Source organism: Tiliqua scincoides, chromosome 2 (genome assembly GCF_035046505.1).
Source record: "Tiliqua scincoides isolate rTilSci1 chromosome 2, rTilSci1.hap2, whole genome shotgun sequence".
Lineage (NCBI taxonomy): Eukaryota > Metazoa > Chordata > Lepidosauria > Squamata > Scincidae > Tiliqua > Tiliqua scincoides.
In genome coordinates, this window is record NC_089822.1 from 126,447,459 (window position 1) to 126,471,789 (window position 24,331).

General features: G+C 47.3%; 1 protein-coding gene and 1 long non-coding RNA gene across 2 annotated transcripts in view; one reads left to right on the forward strand and one right to left on the reverse strand.

Moving 5' to 3' along the window:
- Window positions 1–2,127: 2,127 nt before the first annotated feature.
- Window positions 2,128–18,171, reverse strand: LOC136641633 (uncharacterized). Its single transcript, XR_010793898.1, has 3 exons — window positions 18,098–18,171; window positions 8,003–8,097; window positions 2,128–2,758 (listed from the first exon to the last, which is right to left on the reverse strand). It is a non-coding gene; the product is annotated as an uncharacterized lncRNA (long non-coding RNA).
- LOC136641632 (nuclear receptor subfamily 1 group D member 1-like) overlaps window positions 17,172–24,331 on the forward strand; it is a 40,710-nt gene continuing 33,550 nt past the window's right edge. The window contains exon 1 of the mRNA XM_066617598.1: window positions 17,172–17,569. Within this exon, the coding sequence (XP_066473695.1) occupies window positions 17,554–17,569 (16 nt within the window). The 5' untranslated portion in view covers window positions 17,172–17,553. The remainder of the gene's footprint in view (window positions 17,570–24,331) is intronic.

Genomic DNA, 24,331 nt, shown 5'->3' on the forward strand with positions numbered 1-24,331 from the left:
GGATAGCCCTGCTGGCCAAAACAAGGCTTAATTTCAGCTAGGGCATTCAACTTTTTCAAATGCTGCTTTTTCCATTGGATAGTATGCTTTGATAGTTTTATTTGCCTTTTATTCTTAGTGGTCTTATTCTGATTTTGTAAATCATCTTGAGGGTGTGATAGTGGCGTAACAGGGTATAAATGTTTTACAGAGAGACTGTAAGGGGTTCAGGATATTGTAGACCAGGCACAATTTTGTGCTGGTTCGTTGGAAACAACTATGTTCTCAGAAGTCTTTCCACCACATTGAACTTATTGAGCTGGTGTTCTGTAGTGGCTCAAAGAGTGAGCTGCAAATCAGGACTTCACATCTTGCCTCGGCCATGAACTCTCACTAGGTGGTTTTAGACAAGCTGTTCTCTCTCCGCCTCAGGTGCACTAGGGGGGTAATAATAACACTGACCTTCTTCACAGGGTGGTTGTTTAGGAATTTCAGTATGATAAAACTTGTGGAGAACTGTGCCATAGCAGCACAGTTGACAGCAGTGCCATAGATGCTCATGGTCACCGAAGAGGAATCTGTTAAGGAAGTTGTGGCCATTCATTAACCAAAGAGACTTCCATATAAGAAGGAGAGGTCAAAATGTAAATAAAAGTATACAATTATCTGGAAAAAGTGACGGGTGATGACTAAAAATGTGCTTCAGATAGAACATTTGTTCAAAAAGACAAAACCACAGGAAGAATGAATTATGATTGTAAACCCAACTTCCTGTATGGCCATCACCTGTTCAAAAACCTAATACAAGCACACTTTTAATACTGCATTTCTGTCACTCATATACATCAGTGGTTCCCAACCTTTAGGAGCCTGCGGACTACTGAGGCAAAAATTGGAATCATTGTGGAATACATGAAACCCCCACCTTCTGGACACAAAAAATACAATTGAATTTGCAATTGTTATAGAAGATTTATTAGATTCATTATTTATAGAGATTTGTCAAATGCTGCTTTTGTTGCTGGCTGCAGCTGTGAGTGGTCCATTTTCCAACTTCTTTGGTGGCTCATGGGTGAGTGTCTCCCAAGCCAGTGCTCCCCCATGGATCATCGGAGAGGGCAGAGAATGGACCATCCACAGCTGCAGTTGATACTTCAGTGCTGGCTACGGGTAGTCTTTTCTCTGCCCTCTCTGGTGGTCCATGGGGGAGTGCTCACTCAGTAAGACACTGGAAGCAATAGAAGGCAATTTTTTTCCCCTGAAATCTCACAGACCACTTCTCAGGGTCTTGTAGACCACTTGTAGTCCACGGACCACAGGTTGGGAACCAGTGAGAGAGAGAGAGAAATCCAGTCTGGTGAAGTAGCCAGATTGTTGGCTGTTGAGCAGGGTGACCTGGGTTTGAATCCCAACACAGCTGCAAAACTTGGTACATGATTTGGGGGGTACATGATTTGGGGGGTACATGATTTGGGGGGCCACTTGCGCTCTCTCTCTCTCTCAGCCTAACCTCCCTCACAGAATTGTTTTGAGGATGAAAGGAGGAGGCATGTACACTGCCCTTTGCTCTTCTGAGGTAGAACCAGGGGTATAGCTAGGGGAGGAGCAGAGCTCTGGAATCTCACCTAGACCAGGAGTGATATCATCAGCAAGAGGCAAGGAGAAATTTGTCAGGAGTATTTATGTCTAGGCCAGGGGTGTCAAAACATAACACCCTCCTGAATTGGCTTGTTGAATTAGGTCATTATCTGCTCTCAGCTGATGAACTGTGAGGAAGTTGTCATAGGCTCTTATTGGATCTTATCTTATCTCTTTCTTTTCTTATCTAAGCCCTGCAGTATGTGCAGATTGCTGATAGAAGTGATGGTTGGTAACCAGAAGAGTGCAGATCACTGATGGAAGTGAGGCAGGGGTGCATGCTAGGCAGATAGAAGTGCACTTCTGTTTGCCCCCTCTCCAAAAGAATATTGTGGGGAAAGGTACAAAGAACCCTGTTCCTTGCACAGAGGTGCAAAGAAGGGCTACCAAAATGATAAGGGGTTTGTTATCCGAGGGGGGAAAAGGTGTAGGTTTGTGAAATTAGACATGGTTTGGACTGGGAAGCAGAAAAAGAGAACCTCAAAAAGTCACAATATAGCAATATCTTCATTAGTACCACCCAGAAAGAAACAACATTTTAAGGAAGTTTAATAAGGATGAGGTCCTACTCCCAGCTTCAGTCTTTGGCTTCACCCAGGTAGGGCTGGCATTTCTGGTAACAGACATTGATTTAGAGTCTAAGGGCCCAATCCTATCCATTTTTCCAGCACTGGTGCAGTTGCAGTGCAGCCCCAAGTTAAGGCAGCAAATGTTCCCATACCTTAAGGAGGCCTCTGTGATTGCCTTCCCACCACAGGATGCAGAGCATGCCCCACTGGCATGGCTGTACCAACACTGGAAATTGGATAGGATCGGGCCCTAAGGATGTAATCTTACATACACTTTAATAGAAGTTCTGTCTCTTATAAGTCACACCTTGAGAACAAAAATCAATACCCGGAACAACATACTCCAGAAATTAATAGGAACAAGATGGGGAGCTTCAGCCACTACTCTCAGAACATCAGCATTAGGATTGATCTACTCCGCAGGAGAATTCTGTGCTCCAGTATGGCTTGACAGCTGTCATACTAGCAAGATGGATGCCAGATTAAATGAAACCATGAGGATCATAAGCGGCTGTAGAAGACCCACTCCTGTCTGTTGGCTCCCTGTTTTGAGCCACATAGCACCAGCAACCCTATGGAGACAAGAGGCTTTAGTGAAAGAATATAGAAAAATCACCAGAAACCCACTTTTACCAGTGCATACTGATCTTCCTCTATCAATCGGTAGGCCTAAATCCAGGAAGCTTTGTCTGGCACTCGCACAACAATTTTAACATCAATGCCCAATGGAAAGCTAAATGGAAAGCTAAACAACAGTATTTATATACCACTTTTCAACAAAAAGTTCACAAAGCGGTTTACAGAGAAAATCAAATATCTAACGCCCAGAAATGAGTAGATATAGAGACAATCCTACACTTAAGGTGCCAGGTTTCGACTTACCTTGCCAGCACTGGAAAACTTTGAACAGGATCCTACATGGTGTTAGTCACGACTCTGTTTAAATGGGGGCTAGTATCTAACCCACAGTGTGAGTGCGGGTTCTCTCACCAGACCATATACCACATTGTGTCTGGCTGCAAACTGAGGGTGTATACTGGCCTATGGCCTGACTTTTTCAATGAAGGTAACTGTCCTTGAATGGCTGGACAAACTGGACACTGACATTTGATCTAGTCTAATTGATATACAAGTCCATGTATTATATGCCATACGCTAAATAAAAAATAAATTTAATAGGAGTATGGGCACAAGCCTAACCAGGTCGACTCAGAAGTAAGTCCTATTTTGCTCAATAGGGCTTACTCTCAGGAAAGTGTGGTTAGGATTGCAGCCTCAGTGAACACAATGGAACTTACTTTTTAGACAAGCATAGGCTTGTGCTGTAAATCTGTGTTTTCAGAGATCTGTTACAATTTACGAAGAGTACCCAGCACTCAGTAGATGGAGGATATTTTTTGTCAGTTTCAAATAGTGGTGCCTAGTGATCATGAAATACTGTATGTCATGTCTGACAATTCTATGTAAATATGCCACCTGACTGCTGTAGTTGTGATGCATGAGCTGCACCTCATTCATTGCCTAGAGAGCAGAAAAGTCACTGCCCATTTTAAGATGATAGTGGTTACATACTGCTCAGATCATTAACTGCTCCACACAGTAGGGAAAATACTAGAAATATTAGGAAATATTGCTGAAAGGGCAGCCCCTGTGATAATTGGCTTTTCCATATCTTGAAAATATTATCAAGATTTGCATATTTGCTTTTCTGTCATTTACAGCTAATGAGTTCCTACTTGAGAAATAAGTGCTTATTTCTGCACATCACCCACTTAATGACATCACTTCCTACTTAATGACATCACTTCCAACCATTAGCAGACACCATGACTGCTATCTTTGGCCTGCTGTATGAAATGTGTTTCACACCACTGAGCTAGATCTTCAAAGTATAAGTTGTCAAGAGCCCCAATGTATCATGATGTTTGGTCTGTAATGATATCATCTATGAATCAGGTTAGCAAGAGTGTGAAAAGAGACATTTTGGGTGGCTTTTCTTCTGTCCCCCCATTCTGTTGCAGACTTGATAGAAGTGTCTGTCCATTGCAGACTTGGGTGCCCTTCGGAGAGAAAGGCAGAGTATAAATCTAATGAATGAATGAATGAATAAACCCCAAGCTTTAGCACCTTTCAGAAGCATGTGTATCTTACAACCTATATGACCAAGGGTTGAGCTGGCTGGCATTTGGAACTCAGCAAGCTGGGAAAAGATGGGTGAAATCTTCATAAACCTCATTAATTTTTATTCTGTTCTGCTGGAGGAGTTGCTTTCATTACCCACCTTAGTATCTGGGGCAGAATGGGATATATAAACAAGTAACAAATTATTCATTATCAATAAAATAATAAACAAATTGCAGCCACTGAATGTTATCTACTTACATGAGAACAAGAGTTTTTAAATCACAACATTGCCTTCATGTCTCAAGAATGGTGTATTTGAGATTGCGTGTCTAGTTCTCTTGGAGCTAGTAAACCATGAAATTAAACTAGTCGTAACAGCCAATGTGATACTTTCTCCATGAACAGAATCAATATTTTCATCCTGTGGCACCGGCTGGGTGATCCCAGCAGTACCAGAGTTACCTCTTATACACAAACATTCCATTCCTTTAACAGCAAAGGAAAAATAATCAGGTAAGTAGAATTGCCAACCCTAACTGAAGCTATACCTGGAGATTTTTCTCCAACCTGGTGGAAATTCCTGGAGGCCTTGTTAAAATCTCCAGGATTGCTTTCAGTGGTCACTTGAAGATTGATGTTTTTTCATGGAACTGCAGACTAGTAGTGAAGGTTTGGCAACCCTACCCATCAGGCTTTTCCCATCACTCCGAGCCTGTACCTCACCTGTTGATTTCTATTACACAGGTGCTAGAGGCACAGAGCCCCCTGTCCCTTCAGGTGACAAGGCCTGCTGGGCTTTGGCCTGATCAAATGGAGGGCCAGTGAGTCTGCTTATCCCTACAGTTGCTCTTCCTGGTGTTTAAGCAGCCTGGTGAGCAGAGTCCTCGTGCTGGCTCAGACAGCTTTAGGAGCCAGTGCTCTTGGCCTTAGGGAGCTATAAATACAGCCAAGTCAGCTATGTCCCGTGGGCCTGCTGGCCCTGTGCATGTCCTGGAATCCTCTCTGAGCAGGGAAGGCTCTCAGGAGCTATGGGGATTTTGAGTTGGGTGCATTTCTTTTGCTCCAGCAGCAAAGAGCTAGGGTGAGTTGCTCCCCACCCTGCCATCACCTACTTCTGGAGGGCATTCCCTCCCCCAGCAGCCCTACTCATGTGTAGCATCAGCTGCTGCCCCCCACCCTGCCCCATGTGCTGCCCTGGCTGTTTTCGGCCCCCCTGTCCTGCTTGCTACCCACTGCCTTGCTGCTCTGTCTGCTGCCGCCCTTCCTGCTGCTATTGCCCTTTTGCCTGTTGCCGCTCAGGCTGCTGCTCCAGTGGATACCGCCCCCCTACTCCCTGCTGCCACCCTCACCCCTCCTGGGGTAGCTTCAGCTGTTGCCCTCCTCCCCCCTGCCCAGGTTGCCCTCCTCCTCCTTGCCGCCCTCCTTCCCGGTATTGCACCCCCTCTTGCCCAGCTTGTCGGAGACCTGGGACACGGCTCAGCACCAAGTAATCCATCTGGCTGGTACTCCTGGACACCTCTCTCCTCTAGACCTCAAATCTGCAAGACTGGCTCAACAAAGCTACTATGGTGTCCAAACTCCAGTAAGTACATCCCTTTCCATGAGGTAATTGGCTAGCTCTCATTATGAGGCCTACTTATATCCCAGCATGCTTTGCTACCTTGGGTAAGAGGGAAGTGAACCAAGGAGGATGAGAGTGGTCTAGATTAAGACTGGGTGGGTGAGGACATGTTGATTCTGGTAGTGTATCTTGCACTTCTGAAGTGCTCTTCCTCACCATAATCCCATCAAATGATAATCCTCTGAGATCTCTAGGAAGTTCCCTGTGGAGCTGAAATGGTATTGAGGAGGAACACAGCGGTAGAAAGGATAAGCAACTATCAGCTTGTGGGACCTATCTGATCTGCTACGTCTTCTCACAGCTCCCAAATTCCCCATTATACACCTCTGCACTTTCCTCCCATATAAACCAAGACACAGGAAAGGTTTCCTTAACTCTCTTTCCCTCTGGGTGAACAGCAACTAAGGGTGCAATCCATGTCAGTGCTCCTGCAGTTGGGTGTCACTCATGGAGTCCTCCTCAAAGGGAATGTTTGTTCCCTTACCTCAGAGCTGCATTGCCCTTATGTCAGTGCTGGAAAGTACTGACATATAAGGGGTTAGGATTGTTAGGAATGGACAGGATATTCTCATGTCCATTCCACTGGACAGTTCCTTAAACACCCCAACCACTCACTCCTGTTTGAGACTATGTGAGCCTATGTGTTGGCTCTTGCAGGGAGTGTGAGAGACCTGGTGATCTCAGTGACTGAAATGCATAATGAAGAGAGGGTTCTGACAAACCCTGTATTGCTGCCTTTGCTGGGGCGGGGTTGTGTGTGTGTGTGTGTGTGGGGGGGGCATTAAAAGACCAGTTCCTATGTCTCACTCCAGTGGGACTGGGCCAATAAGAGCCAGTGTTTGCTGGCCATTCCTCAGCCTTTGTAAAATATATGGCCCCATATGTAAAAAAGACTGAAAAGGCCAAGTGTGGCCCTTTCAGCCACACTAGATGCTGTTCCAGAACCACCAATCAGAGCACAATACCATAGTCTTTCAAGACTGAAGGCTGCCAACAGCATGTAAAAAAGATATGGCCCCATAACAAAAGATATGGTAAAAATGAATTGTTGGGGACCAGGAGAGAAGGAGCAGCACTCACAAACTCCTCTGCAACTCAGCAGGAGCTCCTCTGTACTTGACAGTTCAGGAACACAGATCTGTGAGCTTCCCAGCACAGTGCCCAGCTGACTCTGCTACACACTGTATACACTGATTGCTCTCTGGGAGATACAATCCTACAAAGGGGCATTTACTGAATGAATTATATGGAGCCTGGGAACAATGATGGGAAGTTTCATGAGCAAGCACAACAGCTGCTTGGGAGGAATGATTGCAGTTTACTGAAGAAAGCAGTAGCATAACTTGGGACAGAAGAAGATCAGCAGCTATATGTAAGAGAGCTTGGAAAGTGAGATTTATAGAAGCAAAAGGGAACTTGCACAGAAAGAGAAACAGAGACAACTGAATGGTGAAGAGTGGGCAGATGAACGAGAGCTGAGGCGCTATCATGAGCCATGGGGCAAATGAGGGTTGGAGGGACACAGAAAGCAGTTATGTAAGCTGCTCACTATATTACCATATCTACTTGTGCAGAGTACCTTCCAACTGTGCATCTTTGTGGCAGTGTAAGCTAGTACCAGAACTCATAACTTTGCTGATGAGTCCCAGGGTGGTGGTGTTCCACCTATTGGAGTGCCCCTCACTCTTCTAGGACCTGTGAAGAATTACATTTCTATGCAATGTAATTATAAACAGTGCACTCCTATGCAGGCCTACTCAGAAGCAAGCCATTGTGTTAATTTTATATATGTTTTATTGTAAATAACACACAGGATTCACTGCCATTAGATGTGGTGATGGCTTTAAGAAATCTGGTTAAATTCACAGGTGAGAACTATCAATAGTTATTGCACCTGCCCCCATACACAGAAGCAATACTTATACCTGTCAGGATGAGTGTAAGAAGCTGCTTTTTACTGAGTCAGATCTTTGGTCCATCTCATTCAGTATTGTCTTCACAACACTGAATGATTGGCAGCAGCTCTTCAGCGTCTCAGATACAGAGTTTGTTTCCCCCCCCCCAGTCTTACCTAGATATTAGTGTCCTTCTGCATGCACAGCATGCGCTGCACCACTAAGCCATGGTTCCAACATATACAGGCCACTTTCCTTGCTAGATGCTGAACTACAAACAAAAGAAGAACCCTCTGTCAGCTTCAGATCCCGATTATAAACACTCAGAGACATCTGGTTGCCCATGACTGAAAACTGGATGCTTGGTCTGATCCAGGAAAGCCATTCACATGAATTCAATATGAACAATCCATGTGAATTCATAATCTACATATTTCCTGTTCATATAAGCTTTCACTTCTTGGAATGGCAGGCTTCTCCCACAAAAGGTCCTCCCCCACAAAAAAAAAATGCTGAACTTGCGCAACTTGCAACCATGTGTAACAGGCCGCACACACCCAATAAATTATCTCCAGTCTGCCAAAAATGTGCCTCTAGGAGTGAGAGCGGAGGCAGGCCTTGAATCTCCCTTGAGGATTGTGAAGCTGCTGGCTTCTGGGAAGACAAAATGGCCAGATCTGGCTTTCTGCTGAAAAATAAAAGCTCACTAGAAGAAGGTAGTAAATACAAGGTAGATGGATACCACCATGTCATGGTAATACTCAGTTATTTTTTTTTGAAAAAGATATTCCTGTAGTGAAAGAGATCACTCTCAAACAGGGCCAAGTGTGAGCCTAATCCTATGAATGTCTACTCAAAACTGTCCCATTATAGTCAGTGGGGCTTACTCCCAAGTAAGTGTGGATAGGATTGCTGCCTAAGGTTACCTTTTTTGGCCTCACTTCCCTGGCACAGAGATGGGCAAAATGATACCTGTTGCATTTGCCCTTATACTGTGGCTGTTTGAAGCAGGAGAGCTGGCAGAAAGCAGCCAAGAGGTGTGTCCTTAAAGAGTAGTGCTCCGAGATTTCCTGGAAGAATGTTAGCTGCACTCATGTGCAGCTAGCTGGCAATAAAGATAATAATACCGTACTGCTGCCATCCATGACCATGTCTGTGTTTGGAAGATCGTCTGTGCCATTAACAGTTTCTCACCAGGCAGAATTCAACAGGTGCAGATTATTATCCAAGGGGGGGGGGAAGCTACCCTGTTGCAGCACAATGCTACTTGGGAAGCACCCAGGGTTTAGAACCTTGGTGCCTGAGGAAGAGTGCTAAAAGCAGAAGCACTCTGAGGGTTTGAAAGTTAGAACTCGAGCAGCAAGAAGTCAGAGCAATGAGAGACACAGCAGACATTCAGAGGGTTGATGCAGGGAGAGCTAAGCCGGAAGTAGGACGGTATGAGATTGAGAGAGAAGTCCGTCCTCCCAGCTAGCTTCCTCAGACTTTTATTCATTCTCAAAACACATGATGACACTAGGGAAAATTACTGAAGGTTGCTGAAATCTGCACTGCTAAGAAACCTGCTGGCTCTGGCTTGACTGCAATACACATTCCTAAGATATGCGCTTCTTCATAACATCCTTTGTTTACAGGCTCTGGGCAAAGACTCAGCAACTGGCCCACTCTGGTGTGCCAGTGGGGGGGGGGGCAGCAGGTTTGCCTGCCTTCCGGTTGCCATGTTACCAAGGCTAAGCTCAGCGCCTGTGTAGATAACCACTACACTACCCATTGGTATTTTCCTGCCTCTGCAGGTAGCCAGGAGGACTTACGAGTATTTTGCTTGAAAGGTAGAAGCTTTGCAGCAGGTCTGTAGTCAGGATTCTAGAAGTGGGTGGGTGACTATTTTTTTCAGGGTGGGCAAATATTTCAGGTATACATACAAATGTATGCAAAATGAAAGGATAACTATGGAGAAACATCAAAGACCCATAAATGTGAGGGTGGGCAAACTGTTGACTTGGGGTGGGGCCCCCTAGCCCCCTCTAGCTACAGCCCTGCTTTGCACATGCTATGACCTCCCCGGCCCCCCTCTAGCTACAACCCCACTTTGCTCATGCTGTGGCCCCCCCGGCCCCTTTCTAGCGACGCCCCCACTTTGCACATGCAAGCTATGAGCCCGCTGGCGTGCATCACTCTGGGCCTGGGGAATTCTCGCTTCCCCGGAACAAGCGCGGCAGGTCCCAGCTCCAGCTTCCCCGCGAGGGCGGCGGTGCTGGTGGTTTCCCCTTCCTGCCTTCCTCGCCCGACCTCACATTGTCCCAGCCCATGTGCGGCGAGGAAGTCACGCTGCGCCCCACCCCTTCGGCACATGGCTGGGCCGCGTTAATCCTGCGCTGCCCGGGCGGATCTGTGCCAGCAGGAGCGCTTGGGGGAATTAGCGCAATCCAGCTTGCCGGAGGTTGAGTCGGGGGACTGGAACAGCTGGAGAGCGGAGCTTGCTTGCCTGCCTGCCCCGACCCCGCGTCCTTCCAGCCAGGGCCGGGCGGGCGCAGGAGCCGCGGTCCCTGCAGGGAAAGGACTCCAGTCCCGGCGCACGTGCTGCTGCTAAGTGGAGTTGGGGAGGTCGCGCCTCTCTCTGCTCCTGCGGGTGGATCAGGGGAGAGGATTGAGGGCAGCTCAAGCTCTTCGACTAATCGCTCCTCCTCCCCTCCAGCTCGGATAAGCGGGGTGTTTTTTTGGATAAATGAAAACAAAACAACACCCCCACGCCCGGCAGATTGAAGGCTTGATCAATCATTTTAAAGAGCTATGGTGGCCCAACGCCTGCTTGACTCCCCCCGCCCCCCCATCACAGATGTGTAAGGCTGCAATCCTGTTCACACTTATCTGGAAGTAAGCCCCATGGACTCTAATGCGACTTACTTCTGAGTAGACAGGCATTGGGTTCTAAGGTCGGCTGAGGTAAAGGCACTCTGTCCCCCACTGTATCTGGCAACCCTACCTCTGCACAGAATTGCAAGCATCATAGATGGAGAAATCTCACACCCATCTGCACACTTGCCAGAGAATCAATTCAGCTGGATAGCTGAGAAAGAACCCTGGGTCTGTATATATAGGTATTGGTGTTGAGATAATAGAAAATCACAGAAAAATCTGTGATGCAACAAACATTCTAGCTCCTTTTGTTTATATCCAAAAGGATGGTGACTCTGCCTGCAGTTTGTTTGGTACAAAGTCACAGTTGCATGTAGGAATCTGGGTCACATGGAGAGGGTGGGAAGAGGCAGTGGAATTCCAAACTGCCACAAACCCTGCAGGGGCTTGGCTTACTTCTGAGAGTACTGTAGCTGTGAATAATACTTAAAGTCCTTCTCTCTCCTCAGTTGGGAGATGCATTTCCACCCAAGAAGACAATTCTTCCTTGAGTAACCTGCAGGTTGACTGCAGTAGGGAATACTGGGGACAGTACAGGAAAGGGGGAATTGGTAGGGGATAGGAGAGGAAACCTTTGGACTGGGGAGTGGGCCAGTCAGGCAAGGACTAAGCCAAAATGGGGGCAGGATTAGACCTTAGCTGAACACCTGCTTTGCATGCAGAAGGTCTCAGGTTAATTCCTTGATATCTCCAGGTAAGACTGGGAGATCAGAGCAAGAGTAACAGAGTAAGACTGTTAGAGCACTGGACACCTTTAAAAGGGGATTGGACAAGTTTCTGGAGGAAAAATCCATTACGGGGTACAAGCCATGATGTGTATGCGCAACCTCCTGATTTTAGAAATGGGTTATGTCAAGAATGCCAGATGCAAGGGAGGGCACCAGGATGAGGTCTCTTGTTATCTGGTGTGCTCCCTGGGGCATTTGGTGGGCCGCTGTGAGATACAGGAAGCTGGACTAGATGGGCCTATGGCCTGATCCAGTGGGGCTGTTCTTATGTTCTTAACTACATGGACCAAGGTCACTCCAAAATTCCATTGCTGGGGCCTTGAACAATAAAAGATCCTATAGACCAGTGTTTTTCAACCTTCTGATAACCTCTGAACTGCAACTGGAGATACATTTCACTCTGAAACCTCTTCATTCTTACACCCAAAAATTTATTTTTGAATATATGGAAGAGTAAAAATTTCTTGCCCCATAAGAAAAAAACCACCACTGTGCATTTGCATGTGTCACTATTCTGGGTATGTCTCTTGCTCTGGGAGTGAGTCATGCAGAGATGCAACAAGCAGCCTCCCTCAAAAGTTGCATTATTGTGCTGTATTACTAGATTGGGAGATTGAATATTCCAGTCCGGCTTGGTGCTGAGCCAGGGCACAATGACTACCCACAGCAGAGGCTAATTGGAAGGAGACAAGAACAGCAAAACATGCACAGATGCAGGAAGCAGCCTTCTCTGCGAGTGGATACTTTTCTGGGCTCAGAGGAGGAGCCTTTAAATATTTAAATCACTTATTTCATACTGAGGTATCAAACTCTGTTGTATAGCTGTGAGTGGTTCACAGCATCCCAGGTGGCACTCTGCTAAACCTTGTGCCCCCTGATTGCAACTGGAGGGTGTTCTGAGGCCTTTGGGAGGTCTTATGTTTTTTTTGGGGGGGGGGTGAACCTGAAGTGATGTTTTATGCCTTGGCAGTGCACAGCCTCCGTGGGCTTCAAAACACCCTCCGAGCACAACCAGAATACAGCTCTGGTTCCATTTAAAGAGGGTGTGCGGTGGGGAGGGTGGTGATGGTGAGCAAGCTGGGGGAGCACTCCTTTCAGCTATGCTGCTGGTCAAACTCATTTCAAGCATTGATGATGCCTGTTGGTGCCAGAAGCGACATCATTAAGCAGAAAGTGACCTCATTAAGCAGATAATGGCCATAAAGAAGCACTTGGTTCTTACATAGAAACCCATTAGCTGCAAAGATGAGAAAATGTGTAAATCCTGATCATATTTTCAAGATAAGGGAGAACCCAGTTATCACATGGGCTGCCCTGCCCTGCAGTGCTGCTACTGCCACAGTGTCCCTTTGCAGCCCAACAGCTAAGAGGTGGTCTGCGAAGTGATGCCTCAGCACTGAAAGGGCAGCCCATGTGATAATTGGGCTCTCCCAGCACCTTGGTAGTGTCTTCCTCTTTCAGCCCTTTTGATCTGCCCATTCTTCTAGTGTTCTTTGCCTTCTGAGGCCTCCTTCTGTCTCTCCCTTCCATTTTTGCAAACTGCCACGAACACTCTGAAAAAGTGGCTCAGAGAGAGCCCAATTAAAATGTGGGCCAGATACAAAGCTTCTGGGGGGTGCATCCAATCTGTGGGCCTCATGTTTGACACTTCTGGTCTAGACTGTAAGCACCTTGGGGCAGTGACCTGTCTTCATTCTGCATAAAGCATCACGTACATTGATGGCACTATATAAATAATAACTGTTATATTTCCCTGGTTTAATTCAATCTGATGTTCTTGTGCGTTCATGCTGGAAACTGAGCACATGATTCCTGAGCCTGATTTCTAGAACAGAACAAACATAGGATGCTTAGGCCATAAATTAAATAAATTAATTTTCATCTCCAAACCCACCACTGACATTCTGCCTTCAGTCTCCCTTTTTAAACTTTGGTCTTGGCAATGCATTAATGGTACATCGCACTGTCCCAGTTTTCTTGTGCTTTCAAAATAGAAGTGGAGTCCTATTAATAGCTGTTGTCCTAGTTTCATATTCAACAGGGTCTTTCTCTGTGCCCTGACTCCCTGGTTTGCATTCTTCTCAGTTTTAACTATTATTCCATCTATTGGAAACTTAATAATTCCTCAGTTAAAAACAGAATCTGTTTTGTATTTAGACATCAGACCTATAATTGTGGCTGTGAAGGAAAGAAAGGGAGAGTGAGTCAGAACACAATCCTGTGCTTGTCTACTCAGAAGTAATTGTTTTCAAGGGGATTTACTCCCAGGAAAGTATGCATAAGATTGCAGCCTAAGAAACTGTTGTTTTTCAGTATCCAAAACAAATGTCTTTAATTTCATTTATTTCACTGGGATTTAAGAACACTCAGATTCCTTTGGATTATTATGCCCTTAATGCTCTCTCTGAAGCTCCTAAAATGAGATTTGACAACTGGGGCCATTTAAGATGCCCAGTTGCAGATCTCCCTTCCCTCATAGCATCTGAGCATTAACATTTTCTGCAAGCACTTCAAGCCTCCCTTCTTTGTACTGAAACTCACAGGGCCATCCTAGTGCCTTATTCAGGAGGTTCCTAGTGCCTTATTCAGCAGAGCTGTATAAGCAACAGAGCTCAATTAAGGGCACAATCCTAACCAGGTCTACTCAGAAGTAAGTCCTATTTTGTTCAATGGGGCTTACTCTCAGGAAAGTGTGGTTAGGATTGCAGCCTTAGGATCAGAAAATTTACACACCTTTGCACCCTAGAGAAGAAATGTTGAGCTACCCCAGATCACAAACTGCCACATATTCCTGCCAGCTTTGTCTCCCATACAGTGTTGCTTTTGTGCAACATGTTTTAACTTGTGATGCCCCTAAATTATGCCTGAGAATAAAGACCTGAGCTTTTTTTGCACCTCAAATAAGCTTTGGGCCATTTCAAATTGCATGCACATACTAATGAGAGCATGTCCTCTGTGAGACACTCTGGTTTTGTGTCTGGCGCAGTACTTTGTTTTTACATAAGTCTTTCTCAAGCATAGTGCTCCCATGAGAATTGTGGCTGATATAGTGCTGAAGAATATTAAGCAGATGTGGTGTGGTTTTATAGTGCATAAATACATTTTAGTCTTTACCTGGCAGTTATCTCCTGTGGTCCTTGAGCCCTCTGGATGAACAGAGCAGAAACTGAAAATTCATTTACAAGACTCCCAGTTCTAACTCTCAGTTCTTGTGGCTGGCATATGCTTGCGTCACAGTGTAACTCTAAACATGTTTACTAAGAAGTAGGCCCCACTATAGGTATGTGTCACTTAATGACTGGGAGACATTCTGTGAAATGCTAAGAAGTAGGCCCCACTACAGGTATGTGTCACTTAATGACTGGGAGACATTCTGTGAAATGTGTCATTAGGATATTTTATCATTGTGTGAACATCATAGAGTGTACTTACACAAACCTAGGTAATATAGCCCACTACACACCTAGGCTATATATGGTATAGTCCAGGGTGCTCACACTTTTTTGGCTCGAGAGCTACTTTGAAACCCAGCAAGGCCCGGAGATCTACCAGAGTTTTTTTTACAATGTTCGCGCCATCATAACATATAACATTTATGTGTACAATGTATGTTGGTGTACCTTGAGCCCCACTGAGTATAACAGGACTTACTCCTGAGTAGACATGCCTAGGATTAGGCTGTGAGACTGCAATCCTAGCCACACTTACCTGGGAGTAAGCCCCATTGAGTACAATGGGCCTTACTCCCGGTGTTTCCTCCCAGAGGCACCTGAAGGGGGGGGTCGGCACTCCGTGATCTACTCATTTTGCCTCGCGATCTACCGGTAGATCGCGATCCACCTATTGAGCACCCCTGGTATAGCCCAACGCTTCCCAATATTTTTAGTGCCACAACCAACTTTGTTGGCTGCAGCAGCCAGGTAGCACCCCTGAAAGCTTTGTGGCATCACAGCCAGTTCCAGTCCACAACCCACCACCAAAAATTGGGTGGTTACCCACTGGTTACAGATACAGAAGGTTACATAGCTACACAAGAACCAAAAGGTTTTTCAATTCCATTATAATCTTATGGGACCATCCTTGTATATGCAGTCCGTCATTGACCAAAAGGTTGTTATGCAGTGGATGACTGTATATTAAATGCACCTTATTCCCAGGAAGGTGTGCATTTGTTTTGGGTTTATGAACCACTGGATGATATTAGCCACCAAAACACCGACCATGCTGTATGAATAACAGCTAGTCTAGTTGAGTCCTAGTGTCCAAACAGGACTCAAAATATGGTGGGCACAATCTAAGAAAAGTGAAGCACCTTTGAAGTCTCACTTGAATTCAAAGGGAGACTTTGAGCCCAATCCTACGCTTGTCTACTCAGAAGTAAGTCCCATTATCCTCAACGGGGCTTACTCTCAGGAAAGTGTGCATAGGATGTGTAACACATCTTGTTGGCATCCTTCAGTCTCGGAAGACTATGGTGTCACGCTCTGAATGGTGGTTCTGGAAAAGAGTGTCCTCTCCAGTGCGCGAAGCCTGGGTAAAGTAGGTATGGAGGATAGGCTGTTACCCATGCAGCAAATCCCCCCTCTCCACATCGCTGAAATGGTCCAATGGAAAGGCAGAGGCCAATACGGTTGGTTCCAGCGGCATCGCAGGAGTTGCCAGAACGTGACTGTGATCAGTCATGAACTGCCTCAGGGACTCTGGCTCCTGATTTAGGCTCGAGGTTGACTCCTGAAGCCTTTTCCATAACTGGATGTGGCCACAAGGCAGTGGAGGTTTGGGATCAGTTTTCCTTCTCTCAGATGAGCTGCCTTCCCAGGCTGACCCATCTACCCGGTGGCTGTTTAGTCGCCTCTTAGGACAAGTACAGAGAGCCTATTCTTATCCCCAGCCCCCAGGGGAAGTAAATTTGATTGAACTGTATGGGATTTACTTCTGAGTAGACTTGCTCTGTGCTGAAACCATGCTCCTCTCATTGACATTAAAGGGAAGTCAAAATCCTTAACTTGGCTGGAGCATGCACCTAGGGCAGTGGGGCAGGATGTAAAAGACTGCACCCCTCTCCCCCCCCCACCGATCGCTGGAGTGCACGACGGCAGGCAGAACTCCAACAGGTGGAGCTTCCCGGAGTGTTCTCCTTATTTGTTTCCCGCTCTTTTATTTTCCCCTTGGATGAAGGGCGGGGAGGGGGGTTTGAGGTGACTACCCTCACAAGATTTGCGGAGTAACCATGGCGAGAGTGCCTCTGAGCATGTACTGAGAGTCCATGTTTTGCCCAAAGCCTGAGCCGATCACGCCTCGTCCTTTTGGCTCTCATTCCCGGCTGAGATCCGGGAGCAGCGGCCGGGCTCCGTTCCTTGGCAAAGGAGGACGCGTGACCCCTTTCTGTGTGGACAACGGCCTGGGAACCGCCGCTTGCCTGTGCCCCAGATGGGACCGTGCCAGGCGGGGGCTCTGCTTCTGCTCCTCCTCCCGCCCCCGCCCCATCTTGCTGCAGTGTGAAGCCCGGCTGAAGCCCCGCCTGCCGCTGCCCATGTGCAGCCCGGGAGCTGATGTCATCGCTCGGGCTGCCTGAAATGTGTGTCAGTGGGGCATGCCTTTGATTCTGTCACATGCAGGCTGCACATGAGCCAGCCACTAAGGCACGCCAGCGCCCCAATCGCTCGCTCGCTCACTCCCCCGCTCCCTGCTGGCTGGCTGATCCCCGGGTTGAACCACCAGCAGCAGCAGCAGCCACCCTCACCCACATCCATCCATCTCTAGACACACACGCAAGCAGGCAGGGGAGAAGAGGGGTAAGAGCCTCCACCGAGCCCTGCTGCAAAGCACGTGGAAGTCACAGGAGGCTGCCTGCCTCGACCCATTCTGCAACGCGGCAGCCCAGGAGCGAGCAGCGCACACACACTCTCGCGCGCCCGCGGGGGAAAGCCGCAGAGGGTTCCCTCAGCGCGCGCCTGCCTGCCCTCCTCGCGCCCAATCGCAGCTCCTGCCTGCTGTGGGGAGCCGGCTCGCGCGCGCCCAAGCCCTCGACGCCGTTCCCGCCTCGCCACCCCGAGCCAGGTGTAACTGAGGACGGACGCAGCATGGACAACAATTCCGGTCAGGCTCTTTCTCGCTCTGCAAACACTTTCTGGGGCGGAGGGAGGGAGTTCGGGCTGGAAAGAGGCGACGTGCCCGGGGTTTGCATGCATACCCCCCGTCGCAAGGCTGCAATCCTATGCACGCTTTCCTGAGAGGAAGCCGCACTGAAGACAGTGGGACTTGCTGCTGAGTAGACAAGCATAGGATTGGGCTCCAATGCTACAGTCCTAACCACACTTTCCTGAAAGTCAGCCCCATTGACGATACTGGGACTTACTTCGGAGTAGACAGGCATAGGATTCGGCTCTGAGGCTGCAATCCTAAGCACGCTTTCCTGGGAGTAAGCCCCATGGAAGACAGTGGGACTTGGTACTGAGTAGACAGGCATAGGATTGGGCTCTAAGGCTGCAATCCTATGCACACTTTCCTGAGAGTAAGCCCCATGGAAGACAGTGGGGCTTGGTGTAGTGTAGACAAGCATAGGATTGGGCTCTAAGGCTGCAATCATGCACACAAGTAAGCCCTATTGACTATACTGGGACTTACTTCTGAGTAGACAGGCATAGGATTGGGCTCCAGGCGTTTGCAGGGTTTGGAATCGCCGTGGTGTAACTGCTCGAGCCCCCCGCCGCCTTGCCTGCTGCCTCGTAGCTGGAGCTGGGAGGATTGCTCGCTGGTTGCTACGGCAGAGCCCAACACCGGAAGGCGTGCGGAGGCACAAGCCTGGGATTTAATTCATTCCCCTGAAACCCCTGGCGTTATCTTTAGCCTCTTGGCGTTTTCCCCAGGCGTGCGTTTCTGAATCGCGGGTGGGTTTAGGAAAAGGCGTTTCTGGTTGTTTTTTTCCCCCCGTGGAACGAGGAAGGACATAGAAATGTAGACAGGATTCACCAGTCCTGGGTTAATAATGGAGTGATCGTTTCACAGGCAAAAGACAGAGCAGCCTGAGATATGCATGGGGATGCAAGGACAAAATCATTGGTGCAATACTGGATATAATTGGGGCGGGGGGCTGCAAACCTTTCTCCATGAAGGGTGGGGTGAGTGGGTTGCATGGACATGAAACCACTACCTGTGTGGCACTGAACATAGTCACCATTGGTTTTGACAGATGCCATGGGTTTGAATCACATGGGTGCTGCTGGGTTTGCACCTTCAAGTAAACAAACATGGAAACATTTGTTTGATGATTCTGGGAAACTGCTCATTGCCCTTTTATCCTTAGCTTGGTGTGGAAGGAAGGAGAAAATGCTGGAGACCACCTGGTTCACTGCACAGCTTGTGGGGGGGGGGGTGTGCTAGGTGGGGTCAGCGGGTCTTGCATATGTTGTGCAGTGTGAGAGATGGTGGTAGTAGCAGATTTGTAGAATGGGAAGTAGTTGGGTTTATGATTTAGCATTCAAACAGAATTGTCAAAGGAGATCAGGTCAGCCACTGCCCTCAGGTAAGCCAGTGAGGTGGTCCAGTGCAGAGAGCTATATGGGGGAGGTGTTTGACTCTGCCATATACTGATTCTGACCATCAAGCCCATACTGGCAGTGGCTCTGGGGTTTCAGAGGTAGAGCAGTCAGTCTTTCCCAGCTTGAAATCTTAGTTGAAAATGTCAAGTACAGAATCTGAGTCTTCTTACCTGCAGATTTCTTGCTCTGCCCTGTTACAGTCAGAGCTGTGTGTGTTTCCACCACTGCAACACAGTAGTCTAGAAGTTGGTACCTGGCATAGAGTTCAACATACTGCTGAGAATCTCAGGGGCTTCTTTAAATAAAATAAATAAATAAATAAATAAATAAATTAAATGCTTCATGCCATCATGTGTGGGCAGTGCCAGATGAAATCTCAAAAGCTGGGGGGAAGGTCTAAGCAAGATTGGGTGGGTGGGATTTTCAGAGGTCAGGAAGTGGAGCTTTCCAGAAGCAGAATAGATAATACAAAAGCAAAAAATGCAAATATGTGTGATTTGCATAATTTATGCACACTTAAAAATTTAACTTTTCTTGATTTAGATTACTTTGTCTTGGTGCAGATTTTATTTCATTAGTGCAGACTACATAAAAACCTGGCTAAGGTCTTTGATGTTGGGTTTCTTCAGTATGTAACAGATCTCTGGAATGAAAAGAAGACTTGCATAGGGGAATTCCTCAGCTTCATTATCACAGGCAGTATGACCCTGATTTGTAGAAATGCAAAGCCTGGACAGCCCTGTGTGCTCTCGTTCCTGCTAAATCATCTGTAAGGAGCTTTTGGAGTGCCATGTAGGGGAAGCATTTCATAGCATTAGCTTGCAATAGATCTCCTGTTAAACCAAAGGGATAACCCCCAGTCATTTCCTGATGGCCGAAAGATCCAATGTGGCATAGTGGCTAGCTAGAGTGTTTATCTTGGACCAGGGAAACCATCTCAGCTGTGAAACAATTGGGCTTGTGCAAGTTAACACATCTCTCTCAGCCTACACTACCTCAAGAGTCATCATGAGGGTTAAATGGAACCACCCCTCAAAAGCCACCCATTGGAGGAATAAGTCACCAAATGTATTGTATTCAGATAATGTGAGTGAGATTACATCAAAATAATCAGGGCATCTCTAGTTCCAGGGAACATTTTGGTTTCTAGGAAATGAAGGAGTTCTGTCATGACCATTTGCAATGGGAAAGAGCATTTTAGAAAGTGACAGCATGCCGGAGTTTGGAGACGAGTGCGCAAGGTCATGTGGAGATGTGTTACTAGGTCATGGCAACATTTCACAGTTGAGCTTAATGTTGCTGTAATGCCACCCAGTCATTTGGAGTCATTCTTTCAAACCGAAAACATTTTATTCTTTTCCATATAAGTAAAACTATGGGAAAACTTGGTGGTGCTGGGGTTTGTTTTAATCATATCTTTATTAGCATTTTGTAGTACTGATGGGCTAGCTAAAATTGCTGAAAGTTGCTTGCAGACTGCCAGTCACGCAGCCCTGCTGTAAGGCATTTAAGGTCACCTGTGAGACTGGCTCTTGCCTTTAGCTGAACACATGGACTAGCATCCATCTCCATAATCTCTTGGGTGGGAGTGACAGTCCTGTAAGATCCCTTTCTTGGATGCATTCTGGATATGCCTGCATGTGATCCCTGTTTGCATGGCACTAAGCTGACTGAGCATTCTTCTGATCCTGCATTGCAGCCCTTCTGACTGCACGTGCAGTCAGGTTTTCACCAGTTAATCACTGCTTGAGGAAGATTTCTGAGGTGACTCAGAGGATGTTGCCAAGGACGGTGCACATGGATGGGTGTGTATGAAGCAGCACTCAGGTGTGCTATTTTGAAAACTGATGGAATGGGATAGGAGTGTCCTGCTTGGCAAATTGTCTTAAGTGGATTCCATTTACAAGGCTGCCTTCATCTCAATCAGTTCACATGAAGTTCAAGGTGTGTGGCTTGAATTCCATGCCACCCTGACCAGCCTGGGGTGTGGGTATCTCTCTGTTTTGAGTTGCAACCTGCTGTACCAACTCTCAGAGGATGTGATCAAACACTGACTCAAAGCCAAAGCCAGATTGAGCATCTGGAAAGTCAAAGGATTCATGTTTTACCTCTTCTCCTGTATATGTCAGGGCATTTCAGTAGATGTGGCTCGGCCCACAGCTAGACTTCCACCCCACCACTGTTAAAGGTACAGAAGCCCTGTCCTCCTTTGCATCTGTGGCAACCCTAGTGCAATGGCAGCCCAAACCTAACCTAAACCAGAACAGGCAGACCACAGCAGCCTGCACTGTATCTAGCACAGGTCACCTTGGAGGTTACATGAGGCAGCCGGAGGTCACTTTGAGGTAAGGGGATATTTTCCCCTTACTCCAAGTAAAGCCTTAGCCACCCTTGTGGCGATACTCAGACCTGCACCAGTGATTTAGCTGGCACAAATCTGAGCAGCCCGTATAAGGCTGCCCTGGCTAGGAGTGGGGGTTAGGATCCAGCCTGTGCTTCTGCAGCTGATCCTGCCCCCCTCCCAGGCCGGATCCACCTCCCATTCCGCCCTCCCCCTGTCCCAAAAAGCCCCCTCCCCACCCATGGAATGCCCTCCCACCACCCTTTCCCAACCCCTGTGTCGCCCAGCATAACTTACCCCTGCCTGCCAGACGGTGCAAAATCCAGATTCAGCCTGGGGGTGCAGGCGCAGATCTCTGTCCCGGCCCAGCCAACTCCTAGATGTGGTACAAATGTGCCTTATGGCATGTTTATGACACTTGGGAGCCGGCACCTGGAGACTGTGCTGGCTCGACATCGCTTCTGGATTGCACACTAAGGGCCCAATCCAGTCCAATTTTCCGGTGCTGGTGCTTCTGTGCCAATGGGGTATGCACTGCATCCTGTGGTGGGGAGGCCTCCTCAAGGTATGGGAACATATGTTCCCTTACCTCAGGGCTGCATTGAGGCTGCACTGGTGCTGAAAAGTTGAATAGGATTGGGCCGTAAGTAGGTTTAAACTCTACCATAGTGTAAAAAGAATCAAACAACAAAAAGCTTGCGTTCTGCCATTCTGAAACAGGAGAGAAATACTAGTGTAAATCTAGTTTATACAAGCAACTGGAAAGATAGAATTGGTTCACATACTGAAGACTGAGACCAATTATGTTCACAGTGGTCAAATTATAGGTCACATAATAATTAATAGGTCAGATAATATATGTAATTATAGCCCAGAAACCTAAATGGGCACATTGTGAATTGAGTACAGTTTCTGACTTGTGTCCTGTTGCAAGTATGGATAGGATTGCCATTTTCTGTTTTCTGTTCCATGGATAAAGGACCCATGTCTTTGCTAGCTGCATAATAAGCATAAGTGAAACTCCTTCCTGCATTTTCGTATCAGGGAAAGATTCACTTGTTGAGTTCTCCCTATTAGGTAACCACCGTGCTTCCATGAGGTAACCCTAACTCTGTGACTACTAATTAAGTACTGTAATCTACTTCTCTAAATATTGGACTAATGGTCCAATCTTATCTAAATGCTGTGCTGGTGGATCATGTGTTTCCACTAGCGAATGCTGTCACTAAAGTGTCGTAAAATGCTTTGCAACAGTGCAAGGCCTAGATGAGCTGACAGGAAGGCCAGAGCCTCCCCGCTGACACTAGTGGCCATAGGGACTCCTGCCAGAGTAGGGAAATCCAGCGCAGGGGCAGGGGACAGTGGAGAGGGGGTGCAATGGGGAGGAGATGGGGCGGATGGGAGGATTGGGCCCAGGAGGGGTTGGTGCTAGTCCACTCTGTATCCAAACCCAGATCCTCCTGCATGGATCGATGTGGACTTGTGCCACCTATTGAGCTGGTGCATATCTGAATTTATGTTCCTTTTCTGAGCAGTATATGAAATTCAAGGCCACCTTGTACACAGTGTCATCACTATGGTTGTGTCATGAATATGTACAGTTTAGGCCTAGGTTAGCATGTGAAGCCTGAACCAAACTAAGTCAGTAACGGAGAAGTGGCTAGCAGTTCCTAGCTGCAGGAATGTGAGTAAACAAACAACAAGAATTACAACCCACTGGAATGTTTAACACCTCAGTAGACTGAGGGGTGCCTGATCAAGCGGAATGGAATGCAGCGATGGATCTCCAGTGGGGAGGGGTAAGAACTAGGAGGGCTAGCAACCAGGTTCTGTCCTCAAAAGATTCAGATTGGACAGTCTAAATAAGTATGAAGTCACCTCAGTACTATTAGCATAAGAAGGATAATGAGTGCCCCAAGGGGTGTGTCTGTTTCTTCTTGGGCAGAGTTTTTGGGTGCAACATCCTGCACGCTGGGAGCTCCATTGTCCACCATGGGCATCTGGCCTCACAGGTAGCCTGGAGCTAAGAGATCTACAAGAGTAACTGACCCAGGTGAGAGATAGGGATTAATAGAGATAGCCAGCTAGCTTTATTATTTTATTGCTGGTATGTTTCCTAGATGTTTATGCCTCTAGCATTTGCGGCCTTATGTAACCTTATGTACTTAATAAACTAAAATTTCTTTTACCAAGTGGTTTCATTGTCTGTTGGGAACAAAGGTTCAGAATCCTGCCTAGCCGTTCAGCAAGCTACCAAGTGCCCATTGAGGTCTAGTAACTTGAGGACTGAAGCTTTAATTGGAGAAAGAGCTCAGTGCCTGCAAGGGATAGAGTTGAGCCTAGAGGGTCTCAGTGTCCCTGGACTGAGGCACTGGCACATACAGGGTGATGGCAGTACTACTGGACAGGGGAGCCTTGAGGGCTTTAGGGTTCGAGAACCAAGAACTCTAAGCACCCCAAACCCCCCTAAGTTTACAACATGGTGGCAGCTAGTTCTTATCCTTCCCCACTGGAGATCCATCGCTGCATTCCATTCCGCTTGATCAGGTGCCCCTCAGTCTACTGAGGTGTTAAACATTCCAATGGGTTGTAATTCTTGTTTGTTTGCTCACATTCCTGCAGCTAGGAACTGCTAGCCACTTCTCCGTTATTGACTTAATTTGGTTCAGGCTTCACATGCTAACCTAGGCCTAAACTGTACATATTCATGACAGGTTGGTGTCACCAGTGTGGAGGGAAGGAGGCAAAATGGGGAAGGTAGTGGGTGGCAATGGGGCAGGTAGAACAGGAGTGGGGCGGGGGGTGTGGCAATGGCCAAAAAAGTCCCTGGATCTCAAGTCTACCTGCATGGCACTGGTATGGCAGCTGTACCTATGACCAAAGTTCCCCCACTGTCAACCACAGCAGAGGAGGCTCTAGAGCCCAGGTCTATCTGCCTAGTAGACCTGGCCTCTGTCTTTCACTCTCTTTGAGGCCAAC